A 14,972-nucleotide genomic window follows, 5' to 3' on the forward strand; every position below is an offset into this window, starting at 1 on the left:
ATATGCACTATATATATATATATATATATATATATATATATATATATATATATATATATATATATATATATAGTATATATAATTTATGCTCTGAAATGCCCATGTTCACTTCTCTATGTAGGCAAAACAGAGCTCTGGAGACTAGAATAGCTGAACACAGGAGCAGTATCAGGACCCGAGACCAAAAGAGCACTGGCGCGGTTTGCAGCTGAGTGTGAAATGGCCGGGAGGAGAGTCAGCACCTCCAAGTCTGAGGCCATGGTTCTCTACCAGAAAATGGCGGATTGCTCCCTCCGGGTTGGGGATGAGTTGTTGCCTCAAGTGAAGTAGTTCAAGTATCTTGGGGTCTTGTTCAAGAGTGAGGGTAGGATGGAGCGGGAGTTTGACAGGCGGATTGGTGCAGCATCAGCAGTAATGTGGACGTTGAACCGGATCGTTGTGGTGAAGAGAGAGCTGAGCCGGAAGGCAAAGCTCTCAATTTACCAGTCAATCTTCGTTCCCACCTCCACCTGTGGTCATGAGCTTTGAGTAGTGACCAAAAGGGTGAGATTGCGGATACAAGCAGCTGAAATGAGTTTCCTCTGTAGGGTGTCTGGGCTCAGCCTTGTGACAGGATGTGGAGCTCGGACATCAGGAGGAAGCTCGGAGTAGAGCCGCTGCTCCTTCGCATCGAAAGAAGCCGGTTGAGGTGGTTCGGCCATCTGATTAGGATGCCTCCTGGGTTTCTTCCTTTGCAGATTTACCAGGTACGGCCAACTGGGAGAAGACCCCAGGGTAGACTCAGAACTCGACTGCAGGGACTACATGTCCAATCTGGCCTGGGGACTCCTTAGGATCCCCTAGGAGAAACTGGAGGGCGTTGCTGGGGAGAGGGACGTCTGGAGTGCCCTACTTAGATTGCTTCCCCCGCGACCTGACCCCGGACAGCGGCTGAAGATGAATGAATGAAAAAAAAGAGAGAATATTTTAGATTATTTTTGCCTACCAGCATACATGAGGGCCATCTTTTTGAGGCTAGACAAGATCAGACAATCTCTGGAAACCATTCAGTCCATTTTTACCAAAGACGTGACGCCTGGTGACCCTGAGATTGAAGAGCTCACCACGCCACTAAGGAATCCAGCAGAACTTTGAAGAGGCTTCTGAGAAGCTAATGGACACAGCTCACAGAATGGAAAGGAAGTGGTATGCAAAAATAGAATGTTGCTGTACTTCTTTATGTGTGTGTGTGTGTGTGTGTGTGTGTGTGTGTGTGTGTGTGTGTGTGTGTGTGTGCGCGCGCGCGCGCGTGTGCCACTGTATTCACTTTGCAGTGAATACGGTGAATATAGCTCTAAACAATTTTCTCAAGTCACATTCAAAGATTTATGTGGCTATAACGTTTAAAAAGATGTCCTGCAGCACTCTGCTTATCTACTCATATATTTTCGTAATATGTGTGTGTGTGGTGTTAGTGTGTGTGTGTGTGTCTGTGTGTGTATGGTGTTAGTGTAGATAGCGGGACCGAAAACTAAAGCACTTATGATCCTAATTCTTTTTGGAGGTGGTAGGTATTGTCTCAGAGAGTAAGGGAAAAATTCCAGAAAATTAAAATTATGCATAATTATGCATAAATATGCAAAATATGCATTTTTCTAAAAATGGCTAAAAACCCTTTTTCTCGGCATTTCAGATGTTTCTGAGCATCTTTGATTTTTTTCACCTACAGTGCATCCGGAAAGTATTCACAGCCCTTCACCTTCCCCACATTTTGTTATGTTACAGCCTTATTCCAAAATGGATTAAATTCCTTTTTCTCATCAATCTACACACAATATCCCATAATGACAAAGTGAACAAGGTTTTGTAGAAATATTTGCAAATTTTTTCAAAATAAAAAACTGAAATATTGCATGTACATAAGTTTTCACACCCTTTGCTATGACACTCAAAATTGAGCTCAGGTTCATCCTGTTTCCACTGATCATCCTTGAGATGTTTCTACATCTTGATTGGAGTCCACCTCTAGTAAATTCAATTGATTGGACATGATTTGGAAAGGCACACACCTGTCTATATAAGGTCCCACTGTTGACAGTGCATGTCAGAGCAGAAACCAAGCCATGAAGTCAAAGGAGTTGTCTGTGGACCTCCAAGAAAGGATTGTATCGAGGCTCAGATCTGGGGAAGGGTACAAAAAAATTTCTACAGCTTTGAAGGTCCCGAAGAGCACAGTGGTCTCCATCATTTGTAAATGGAAGAAGTTTGGATCCACCAGGACTCTTCCTAGAGCTGGCCGCCCAGCCAAACTGAGCAATCGGGGGAGAAGGGCCTTGGTCAGGGAGGTGACCAAGAACCCGATGGTCACTCTGACAGAGCTCCAGCGTTCCTCTGTGGAGATGGGAGAACCTTCCAGAAGGACAACACTCTCTGCAGCACTCCACCAATCAGGCCTTTATGGTAGAGTGGCCAGACAGAAGCCTCTGCTCAGTAAAAGGCACATGACAGCCCGCTTGGAGTTTGCCAGAAAGCACCTAAAGGACTCCCAGACCATGAAAAACAAAAGTCTCTGGTCTGATGAAACCAAGATTGAACTCTCTGGCCTGAATGCCAAACGTCACGTCTGGAGGAAACCAGGCACCTCTCATCCCCTTGCTAATACCATCCCTACAGTGAAGCATGGTGTTGGCAGCATATGGCTGTGGGGATGTTCTTCAGAGGCAGGAACTGGGAGACTAGTCAGGATCGAGGGAAAGATGAATGGAGCAAAGTACAGAGAGATCCTTGATGAAAATCTGCTCCAGAGCGCTCAGGACCCCAAACTGGGGCGAAGGTTTACCTTTCAACATGACAACGACCCTAAGCACACAGCCAAGACAACGAAGGAGTGGCTTCGGGACAAGTCTGTGAATGTCCTTGAGTGGCCCAGCCAGAGCCCAGACTTGAACCCCATTGAACATCTCTGGAAAGATCTGAAAATAGCTGTGCAGTGACGCTCCCCATCTAACCTTACAGAGCTTGAGAGGATCTGCAGAGAAGAATGGGAGAAATACCCCAAATATAGGTGTGCCAAGCTTGTAGCTTCATACCAAGGAAGACTTAAGGCTGTAATCGCTGCCAAGGGTGCCTCAACCAAGTACTGAGTAAAGGGTGTGAATACTTATGTTCATGCAATATTTCAGTTTTTATTTTTAATAAATTAACAAAAATTTCTACAAAACCTTTTTCGCTTTGTCATTATGGGGTATTGTATGTAGATTGATGAGAAAAAAAAGGAATTTAATCCATTTTGGAATAAGGCTGTAACATAACAAAATGTGGGGAAAGTGAAGGGGTGTGAATACTTTCCGGATGCACTGTATATAAAAAAAAATCTGGGACTTAGAAATGTTTTGACATTATTCAAAATATATGCATTTTTGCAAAAATGCACTTATGATCCTAATTTTTTTTGGAGGTGGTAGGTATTGTTCCAGAGAGGACCAGAAAAATAGCTGAAAATTAAAATATAATTATAATAATTACGCATAATTATGCAAAATATGCTTTTTCTAAAAATGGCTTAAAACCACTTTTCTTGGCATTTCAGATGATTCTGAGCATTTGGGGGGAGGGAGTTGGAGTGGGGGGGGGTTAGGGGCAGGGGGAAGGTGGTTAGCTGGCAGGATGAAGAGGAGGGAGATTTAGACGGGTGGATAACCAAACCGCTACATTGTAGCGGGGTTCTTCTAGTCAATTAATAATCATTTAAATCATTAAATGTAAAGGATAATCCACAAGTAGAAGTTTTCACTGCACACATTAGGGCTGATTACTTCCATCTCCCTGATTAATCCACAAGAAAACAAAAATGTTAATTGTGCACTTTGCTTGTAAGCTGATAAGTCGAATGTATTGTTAGCATTTTTGGCACTAGTTGATTAATAAAGAAGTGATCGGCCTTCTTGTGATGACGTGCCCTGCCTTCATCTGCAACAAGAAATGTGTTAGACGTCATGAACAGATTTACGCAAAAGTTTGCGCAAAAGGGGGCGTGGTGTTGGATGCGTCTTGTCTGTCTGTCTGCCACTAAGACGTCTCAAAAAGTTGTGAATGGATTTACATGGAATGTTGTAGGAAGATCGGCCCTGCGCCAAGGAAGAGTTGATTACATTTCCATGCCAGTGACCCAAATGATACAACAAGGACAAACAGAAACCTGACCATGAATGTGATACTGAGTGAATTTTCTAGTTGCTGTATCTTATCATCCACACTGGATTTTGGGTTGTGTGTTACTGGGCTGGGTGTTTGCTGTTAGGACAACGTGTTAGAAAAAAACTACAGATGGATTATACCTTTTATTAATCGAACAGTCAGACCTAATAAAAGGAACACTAAGGGAACAGAACATCACTATAGGTCAGTGGTACTCACTAATTTTCTTACGAGAGCCACTTATGAGTAATACCATTCCTCAAAGAGCCACAGAGCTTGCAAAACATTTCGCAAATACAAAGCTACACACATAGGCTATACGTCTACCAATGATCCCACGCTGTTACGTAGCTTACGTTCTTTGACGTATCCTCAGTATCCTGCCATCTGCTGGATAATCCATTTCAATGTGCTAAAACAGGACACAAACGGAACCTATAGAAGTAAGGTCCCTTTCACACTTGAAAGTCCAAACCAAGGTCTGAACCAGAGTCTGGTTCTGGTGCTTTCACATCTTTTATTTTATAGTCATTAGGTTCAGGACTTTTGCTTTCATACCAGCGGACCTTGACTTGAACTTTTGGCTCGTTGTTGCCGCCAGGTGCGCTCGTTGTTGCCAGGCGCGCTCGCTGTTGCTAGGTGTTACTGTTTGTGTTTGTTTTATCACTTCCTATGATTGATCCGAAAGTCCGAACCTTTGATTTCACATTAGACATTCATGAACCTTGGTCTGAAGTTAAGTTATAGCTACGTTCTTGTTGTTATCAGTGGATCTATATGAGGCGCAAAACAAAGCCTCGCGAGCCGCGTAAAGAGTAACGCTGTATAGGTAATACGAGCCTTATCCTACAGGATCGTTAGTTTGCTGCATTGTTTTCATTTTCAGGTCGATTATCAGACTGTCTCTACGGGGAGGTAAAACTCCTGGTGACTCAGTAAGATGAATCATGCGCAAAATCGGAACCAATGCCCTTTTGGGCCAACTACAAGAGTCACAAGGGGAAAAATAAGTTTCAGGACCTAACTATACATCCGGTCATAGTTCGCAAGTTTTCTTTTGTTTTTCTGCTGATCTCACTGCAACCTTTTGAGGCCCAACACAAACCTTTCCGCTGTTAAACCATCATTGAGAGTAGTAGCTATTTGTAGATAATTACTCAAACTGCTCGACGCCTTCTAAGACCCCTCGCCCAGAGAGACAAAAACATTTTCGGTACACAAGCCAAAAAGCACTGAAGGCCCTATTTTCCCGTGCCTTGGCACATGGTGCAAAGTGTGGTCAAGTAAGCAGCGCCTGGTGCGCAGGGGGCGTGACGCCTTTGGTGTTTCGGCGGCAGGATGCGCCTGGTGCATTTGGGAACGAGGTGAGATTGAGGTGAATAGATTATCAGTGGCTGTGTTGAGAGCTGGGATTGAATTAACCAATCAGTTATCCTCTTATCTTTCCCTAGTGCGCACCGTGCCGACGCAGTTCCCTTTTCATGAGAGAGAGAGAGAGAGAGAGAGAGAGAGAGAGAGAGAGAGAGAGAGAGAGAGAGAGAGAGAGAGAGAGAGAGAGAGAGAGAGAGAGAGAGAGAGAGAGAGAGAGAGAGAGAGAGAGAGAGCGAGAGAGAGAGAGAGAGAGCGAGAGCGAGCGATCATCCCCTCTGCGTCCGATGGGAATGCCTGAGACTTGACGGCTCCAGTGGAGACTGGCCACAACAAAGCCCCTACTGGATTTATATCGACTATGATGAATCTTGTAGACAAATGCGCTGGAACAAAGACATATTTTATTTTAAGTGAAGACTGAGTGGCCGCTATAGCATCCTAGAAACACTCTGCGTGTACTTTTACTACTGCTCATTCTACTACAATATTACTACTTCTTCATTTTTACTTACTTAAAATGTTGTTTAATATGATAGGACATTAAGAAATCAATGGGATGATCTTCAAATATTCAGCCTGCAAGGCTACAGCTACTTCTTCAGTTGCTTTACCTAATTGCTTGAAATATTTCAATTACTACGGACTCAGCTACTTCAAGTACTGCTTTATCTAGTCTAGCTACTGCCCGAGGTATCTCTACTACCGCTTAAAGCATTTCACATCACTGCATCGGCTACTTCAAATACTGCCTCAACGACTTCAAGTCCTGCTTCAGCTACATAAAGTACTACTTAAAATACTTCATCTATTTTTTTCAAGCTGAAGCAAGCACACAAATCTTCAGAAAAATGAGCTTTAGCTAGTCCCCACCCCCTTATCTTTAGAGGCCTGGCCTAAGAGTCATCCCAATTTAGTGTCGAAGAAAAATTGAAACCGGTGTAGCAAATACCCTGAGATATGTTCCCCAGCCCAACAAAATCAGTGTCAACAGGGTTCTGACCCCTACATCCAACTATATCAAAACGTCTAAAAGAGTTCCCGAATCATGTCAGATGGATAAAAGAATGCAAACCCCAGGGATTCTAGTTTGAAACTAGCTGCAAGAAATATTTTTGTACATAATCTGAGGGAAATATGCAGCAATACCTGCACTCCAGCTATCATAACGGCATGTTTTACAAATCCAGTTTATTCTAATTTAAATACTCGTTTTCAAGTTCAAACTTGGGTGTCATTATCTCTTGCCACCAGGACATAGAAGAATGCAAATTTGTGGATTACACGTTAAGCCATCAGTGGAAGCCTAAACGTTTCCTAAATTGGGCTGCAACTAATAGCTGCTCAGTGGGCATACTTTTGCTCTGAGAATCTTTAGTTGAACATGGTATAAATCTTGAAAAGCCAGTGACTATTCTGTGAACAAGTCACAGTTCAGAAATTTTTGTTTTATAACCCAACTTCACATTTTGTAATCTCAATTCCCAGTAAATTAAGTCGATTTTGTTTTACAGGACAAGCGGAAACCCTGCAGTGTCCTCAGTTGGGCAAAATAGTGATGAATATCCACTCTACAAGCTGACGGGCATCTTCGAACTGCTGGAAGAAACATTGTTTAACAAAGTGAATAAATTAAACACCAGCAATTTATTTAATTCTGGCTCAAATACAGAATAGGCCATTAGTTCTAAACTAGTGAAATCCACCCCACCAACCCCTCCTTCTCACTGTACCCATCACCGATTTAAAAAGTTAACCGACAATGACAACCCCCCTTCCCCACCCACACATACAGCCATCACCCACCAACACTTTCATCAGGACAAAACCACACCCAGTGTATGGAGACTCATTTTATTGAAACACTGTTGTAGTACAAAACAAAACAGTTACATGAAATAGTGCCTCTTTAATGTGGCACAAAAACTTATGGGAAAAAAAAATGGAAAGAAGAGGGAAGAGTAGAGGGGGTGAGTTTAGGGGAGGGGGGGTCAATCACCACTCATCCCTGATGTTGTGTGGCGCTGCAGTGGCATGTCTTTGTGAGAGCAAGTCTGCCCTCTGGTGGCAGAGGGGAGTATTGGCGTTACAGAGTCCCATGTTTGTCCAAGCTAATAGAAGTGTTTTTTTTTAACTAGTGGGAGCTGTTGGGGCCACTACTACATAGGACAGGGAAGAGTTGGGGAGGAGGAGCAGCAGCACATAAGAAGGAGGGTAGGATAAGAGGGAGGGGTGGGGAGAGAAAGGGCGACGAGTGGCAGCCAAGGGCGAGGAGGAGCAGGGGGAGGGGCCAGTAGCAGCCTTTAAAAGCCGTGGATTTTAAGCTGTTCTTCTTTGGCCAGGTCAATCTACAGAAATAGACAAGAGAGCAACCATGAAATAGTGTTCAGCTGTTTACTTACAACACAATCTATTTCAGTAATGAAATGTTTTGCTTATCAAAGACTTCTATATGTAAACAAAATACCAAGTATAGTAGACATATGTATATAGATAGTCAACGCACATCAATGAGAAACTGGCAGATATTTTTGCGCTGGTCTCCCTGCAGCTGGATCACTTCACCATACTCTCCGTGATCAATTACTGTCCCATTGCAGGCAAACTTCTGTTGGACAAAGGGGGGGGGGGGTTAAAAAGTGCAACAGCAATCCTACCATCAGGTTTATGCAATTTGAAGACCCAACCCCCCCAAAAAGAAGAAAACTCCACCAAAAATGTTATCCATTTATGATGGACCATTCCAAAAAATCTGAGGCAACACCATTTTTATGGTGACTTTTGGGAGAGAAAAAAAAAGCATATTCATCTTCTCTCCTTTCTAGAAGTCTGTCCATATACCTCATCTGCCTAAGTATGTACTGATAAAGCACACCAAAATCTCAAGCTATACAGCTCCAGAAATTCCAAAGCCCACTCTGTTGCACCATTTTTCACTGTTACATACAATGGGACACTTGAGGGAATGTGTGTAATTGTATACAACCTTGTGCCAAAAACAATAACCAGCAACAAAAACCATAAAGATATATTAACCCCCCCCCCCAGATGTCATCTAGCAGCAGCACCTCAACCCCAGACCCAGATACCTTCTTGAAGGCCTTGACTAGCTTCTTCTTGTCATAGTTGGCAGAGATGCCCTGGACAGTGGTGAGCGTCTTCCTGCCGTTCCTCTGTTGGATTCTTATGTGGATGTAGTCCTCAGTCCCGGCTGGGAGACGGTCATCACCCTTAGTTGCATCAGCAAAGGGGTCTGAGGAAAGAAGAGGAAATTGTTGTGTTCCAGTGAATTCGAGCATCTCTACTAGAGCCCTCTGGACCCTCTATTTTTTTTCTACCAGGTAATCAAATTTAATTACAGAGCAATTGTAACGCTGTTGTGTCAATTGACTAAGGGCTCTCTTTCGAGCAGATAAAAATGTTCACATTAAATGGCATTAAGTCTGTTGAACTACTCAGATTTGAGATGTTTTATGACAAGAAATGGAGTTGCTAATAAATGTCTGCAACTTCAGTTCACGGATTAGTCAAACACTGGCTTTTTAAAATGTATGCAATGTTCACTGAAGGTTCTCAAAACAAAATGTTCATTTTTTTCCCCAATTTGTAGCAAAAACAGCCGATTTGAATCATTTGACCAATGCCCCATCCATTTCCCCGACAAGACACCTAACAGAACCCGTGGCTGAGCCATTTTGCTGGTCCGCCTTTAAGAAGGGGGCACTGAATCCCTGTGATTGTAGGGGATTTGCAGAAAGGACGTCATTCATATTTACTGGCAAAAGAAGGCCGTTCCAGTTAATGACCCGAGTTGCAAATCAATATTAAACGACTGGAACATCCAGGTTGAGTTATTCCAATTCAGGCATTAAAGAGTTGATCACAAAATATTCTGGTGGGACGCATAAAATGGGGCCGGTACAATCAATTGGCCACATATAAATTAATAAGCTAAACCCCTAAAGTCAAACGCAGGCCCACTAAGAATGTTCCTGTATTCTGATAATGCCCGACAGTTTTAATTGGGGTCGTGGAATCCCGCATTACATTAAACAATGGATGATCATATTCCAGCTCTGGAGACGCCAATTGCTTACTCATGGGGCCTAGCGCCAACTGCGACGCTATGCGGACGCTTAGCTTGATAAAATGACCATGGGTACGGTTAAATATAAGCGTGTTGACTAAGATTTTAGAACAAACTGCTTACCAGGGCCATTTGAAGAGACTCAAGGCTGTAAAGTACGGGGATAAAATTACATTTATCAGCTAGCACCCTGGATATCTCAAGCTAGTAGTTAGCTTTGATTCGTACCGAGTAGCTGTGGAGCGGTTATCTGACGGCTGCCAAAGCTTTTCCCCTCATCCCGAAGATCACGTTTCAAATTAAGGATTACGCGGATGAGCTGCGGACTAAAAATACAATGTGTTCACGCCAGAATGTCCCCAGTAGGTAGAAAAACAACCTCTGCCACCTATTATGTAGGTGCGAGAAAAATAACGACCCAAAAATAAATAAATGAATGAATAAATAACGACCAACATTTTTTGAGGAAAAACAGCGCTCAATCGACTGTTAGGAATGTCAGTTCTAACATACTCCACCGTTACCGGGTCCAGCATTCGGGACGCCGTTTCCACCAGAACATGCCAGCAAGATCACCGCGACATCGGGCCTAATGGCGACTAGTCAGTTAGCAAAGGCCTATTGAAGGCCCAATACGACACGATCACATCCGACGATTTCCCCATATTATTTTTCGATTGCACTTCTATCTATAATCTCAACGAAACCAAAATGTGTCATGGCAACCACTCAGTCTAATTATTGTCATAATATGAATTATTTTTCAATCTAGCTACGATATAAATCTGACTAATCGCCCTTCCCCCCACCTTGTTTTGTCACCATAGTTAGGTGAAGACGGCTTACCAAAAGTTTTGAGGTTCTGGATAGCGGACATACGATAAGATTTACTTTCCTTTCGGATAATAACTTGGTTAGCAAGCGATTCGTCGGCTAACTTGGGAGTTTTCAGTCGTTCTCAGGAGCCTCTTTTCCACGGGACGTCGCTTGGTTTGCCTGAAACGCTGTCACAAAATGGAGAATGTCGAGGTTGCGAATCAGAAAAACAAGACTCCCAAGCCCCTCCCCGAAAATAACGTCACCTCGTATATGACGTACGTAACGTTGTGTTCCAGTACGTTGCCCAGGCACGCCTAGGATCCATCCGCTTCTCTTTTTTTCTTTTCTCGAGTTTCACTAGGATGACGTCATTTGTCTCTGGGGTAGGAAAATTACTGTATTATATTGGATTTAATTTGGAATAACAAACTCATTATGGTCAAACACAAATCTTTATTTTTTTGACCACTGGATTAATTATAGCATATTGTGGGTGACACAATTAATACGAAATTCCAGTGACTCCTAGATATTTTGCGATAGTTTGTGATGTAATTCTTTCAGGTTTGGTAAGATTATTGCAAGGCAGTGATATATATATATATATATATATATATATATATATATATATATATATATACTCATATATTTTCGGAATGTGTGTGTGTGTGGTGTTATTGTGTGTGTGTGTTAGTTAGTGTAGATAGCGGGACCGAAAACTAAAGCATTTATGATCCTAATTCTTTTTGGAGGTGGTAGGTATTGTCTCAGAGAGTAAGGGGAAAATCCCAGAACATTAAAATTATGCATAATTATGCATACATATGCAAAATATGAATTTTTCTAAAAATGGCTAAAAACCACTTTTCTCGGCATTTCAGATGATTCTGAGCATCTTTGATTTTTTTCACCTAAATAAAAAAAATTGGGACTTGGAAATGTTTTTGCATTATGCAAAATATATGCATTTTTGCAAAAATGAACTTATGACCCTAATTTTTTTTGAGGTGGTAGGTATTGTTCCAGAGAGGACCAGAAAAATAGCAGAAAATTAAAATAATTATAATAATTATGCAGAAGTATGCAAAATATGCATTTTCTAAAAATGGCTAAAAACCACTTTTCTCGGCATTTCAGATGATTCTGCGCATTTGGGGGGAGGGATTTGGAGTGGGGGGTAAACCACTTTTCTCAGCATTTCAGATGGTTCTGAGCATTTGGGGGGAGGGAGTTGGAGTGGGGGGGGGTTAGGGGCAGGGGGAAGGCGGTTAGCTGGCAGGATGAAGAGGAGGGAGTTTTAGACGGGTGGATAACCAAACCGCTACATTGTAGCGGGGTTCTTCCAGTATATATATATATATATATATATATATATATATATATATATATATATATATATATATATATATTGTCTAATTTCCACCAGGTGGAAATTAGACAATTTGCAAGACAACCCCTATAACAGGAATGGATTTGCAGGTGGTGGCCACAGACCATTTGCCTGTCCTCATCTTTTCTGGCCGATCTTTGGTTAGTTTTTCATTTTGCTAGTGCCCTCACCACTACAGGTGGCATGAGGCGGTATCTGCAACCTACAGAAGTTGCTCAGGTAGTGCAGCTCATCCAGGATGGCACATCAATGCGTGCTGTGGCAAGAAGATTTGATGTGTCTCCCAGCACAGTGTCCAGAGCATGGAGGAGGTACCAGGAGACAGGCCAGTACACCAGGAGATGTGGAGGGGGCCGCAGGAGGACAACAACCCCGCAGCAGGACCGCTATCTGGTCCTTTGTGCAAGGAGGAACAGGAGGAGCACTGCCGGAGCCCTACAAAACGACCTTCAACAGGCCACTAATGTGCAGGTTTCTGCTCAAACAGTGAGAAACAGAATGCATGAGGATGGTATGAGGGCCCGACGTCCACAATTGGGGCCTGTGCTCACAGCCCAACACCGTGCAGCCCGATTGACCTTTGCCAGAGAACATCTTGGTTGGCAGATTCGCCATTGGCGTCCTGTGCTCTTCACAGATGAGAGCAGGTTCACACTGAACACATGTGACAGACGTGAGAGAGTCTGGAGACGCTGTGGAGAACGTTCTGCTGCCTGCAACATCCTCCAGCATGACCGGTTTGGCGGTGGATCAGTGATGGTCTGGGGAGGCATATCCTTGGAGGGCCGCACAGACCTCTGCGTGCTAGCCAGAGGTACCATGACTGCCATTAGGTACCGGGATGAGATCCTCAGACCCATTGTCAGACCATATGCTGGTGCAGTGGGCCCTGGGTTCCTGCTCATGCATGACAATGCTCGTCCTCATGTGGCCAGAGTGTGTCAGCAGTTCCTGTATGTCGAGGGCATTGATGCTATGGACTGGCCTGCACGTTCCCCAGACCTGAATCCAATCGAGCACCTCTGGGACATCATGTCTCGTACCATCCGCCAACGCGATGTCGCACCACAGACTGTCCAGGAGTTGACCGATGCCCTGATCCAGGTCTGGGAGGAGATCCCTCATGGGGACCATCCGTCGTCTCATCAGGAGCATTTCCAGACGTTGTAGGGAGTGCATACAGGCACGTGGAGGCCACACACACTACTGAGCCTCATTTTGAATCGTCTTGAAGAATTTCCACAGAAGTTGGATCAGCCTATGTTCTCATTTTCCACTTTGATTTTGAGTATGATTCTGAATCCAGACCTTAATGGGCTAATGATTTTGATTTCCATTGATCATTCTTAGGTTATTTTGCTCTAAACACATTCCTCTGTCTAATAAACAAAGATTTTCAGCTGAAATATTTCATTCATCGAGGTCTATATTGTGTTTTTAGGTGTTCCCTTTATTTTTTTGAGCAGTATATATATATATATATATATATAGAGAGAGAGAGAGAGAGAGAGAGAGAGAGAGAGAGAGAGAGAGAGAGAGAGAGAGAGAGAGAGAGAGGCTCGCACGAAACAGGCCTCTACTGCAATGCATTAAAACTTTTTTCCCTGTATCTATGTTGATATTCCGCTCCTCATTAGTTGAGCACTTATAACACCAGTGCCGGTTTCGGAAAAAAAGGTGTTATATATATATATATATATATATATATATATATATAACACCTCTGGGACATCCAGTGAGTCAAGTAAATTATTTATGAGACAGTACAAACCTATTTCATGCCATAAGTAATCATCAGTTGTCAATATTATTGTAAATATACATAGTTGAGTACTTTCCCTACCACTGAGTTTTTCATTTAGTTAGAGTTAAAGTTGGAAATGGAATTCTCAATTTGAAAACATTGGCTGGAATGTAGAATGGACTGTTAATGAGTTTTGTGTCATCAACAACGTTTAAGATGTTTATTTCAAAATCATTCATATTGTTTGTCCAACAAATCACACACTTCAAAAACACAAACGTGACATTGATGTAAACTGTGCTTTTTTGTGTGTGATTATACTGTTGAAATAAATTTACACAGATTTATTAATGAATATGTATGAAGCTTTTCTGGCTTGAAGCTGAATGTTTGAAAGAATATGTGGTATTAAAGTTTATTTGGATAAAGATTATATTTTATCTTTTATGAAAAGATGGTTAAGTAAAAGAACATATATTGTTCAATTCAAGATGGAATTTCGGTATTATTTTGAATCTTTGTGAAATGTTAATTTTTTTTTTTTTAAAAAGCCATTAAGACTTTGAAAATATATAATGCCTTGAATATATGTTTTGTTTTTTTTCACTGTCCCCTTCTGATAATCATGGTTGTGTGGTCTGGGTCAGCTAGGCTCACCTGTTTCCCATTTCCTGATTTGGCTTGCCATTTCTGCCCCTGCTTTGCTCACATGTCCCCTATTACGTGATTTTTTGCCACGTCTGTTCCTGCCTCTGCGTCACTCATGTGTTCCCCATTCCTTTATTTGGCTTGTCATTTCTGTTCCTGACCTGCTTTGCTCACCTGTTCCCCATTCCCTGATTGGCGAGCATGTGCCTGCCTTGTCCTGCATGCTCACCTCTTCCCCATTTCCCTGATTGGCTCTGGCAGATATGTATCTCCCCTGGTTACGTTTAACCTTACATTAACCGGATGTTTCACCTCTCGTCTCGCTTACTGCCTGATGTCCCTGTTATGTAAGTTCGTTTGCTTTAATAAATCGTTGTTCGAGCCCAGGCTGTCTTCTCTGTCTGCACGTGGGTCCTCTCTCCGTGACATTGTATTATATGTTTTATGTTTAAGGTGTCTTTGTTCTTTGTAATCTCATATCATCGGGTCGCGGTGGTAGCAAGTGAAGTAGAACACTCCAGACGTCCCTCTCCCCAGCAATGCTCTCCATCTCCTCATGCGGGATCCCAAGGCGTTACCAGGCCAGATTGGACACGTAGTCCCTCCAGCGAGTTCTGGGTCTACCCCGGGATCTCCTCCCATTTGGCCGTGCCCGAAAATCTCCAAAGAAAGATGCCCAGGAGGCATCCTAATCAGATGCCCGTACGACCTCAATTGGCTCCTTTGGGCGCGAAGGAGCA

At 42.8% G+C, this 14,972-nt stretch overlaps 1 protein-coding gene across 1 annotated transcript; it reads right to left on the reverse strand.

The window, feature by feature from the left end:
• Positions 1–7,384: 7,384 nt before the first annotated feature.
• On the reverse strand, positions 7,385–10,664 carry eif1 (eukaryotic translation initiation factor 1). Its single transcript, XM_056287862.1, has 4 exons — positions 10,478–10,664; positions 8,634–8,797; positions 8,051–8,152; positions 7,385–7,892 (listed from the first exon to the last, which is right to left on the reverse strand). Exons 1-4 carry the CDS (start codon positions 10,506–10,508, stop codon positions 7,848–7,850), a joined length of 342 nt encoding a protein of 113 aa, XP_056143837.1. The 5' UTR covers positions 10,509–10,664; the 3' UTR covers positions 7,385–7,847.
• Between the last annotated feature and the right edge of the window lie 4,308 nt (positions 10,665–14,972).

This window comes from Lampris incognitus, chromosome 10 (assembly GCF_029633865.1).
Source record: "Lampris incognitus isolate fLamInc1 chromosome 10, fLamInc1.hap2, whole genome shotgun sequence".
Classification (NCBI taxonomy): Eukaryota; Metazoa; Chordata; class Actinopteri; order Lampriformes; family Lampridae; genus Lampris; species Lampris incognitus.

Bases quoted from the DNA above. Each gene is read 5' to 3' on its own strand.
- eif1 (XM_056287862.1), bottom strand. From the start codon at position 10,508: ATGTCCGCTATCCAGAACCTCAAAACTTTTG. The intron at 8,798-10,477 runs GTAAGCCGTCTT...TTCTTTCCTCAG, and splicing joins CCAGAACCTCAAAACTTTTG to ACCCCTTTGCTGATGCAACT. The intron at 7,893-8,050 runs GTGCGTTGACTA...CTATTTCTGTAG, and splicing joins TCTGCCAGTTTCTCATTGAT to ATTGACCTGGCCAAAGAAGA.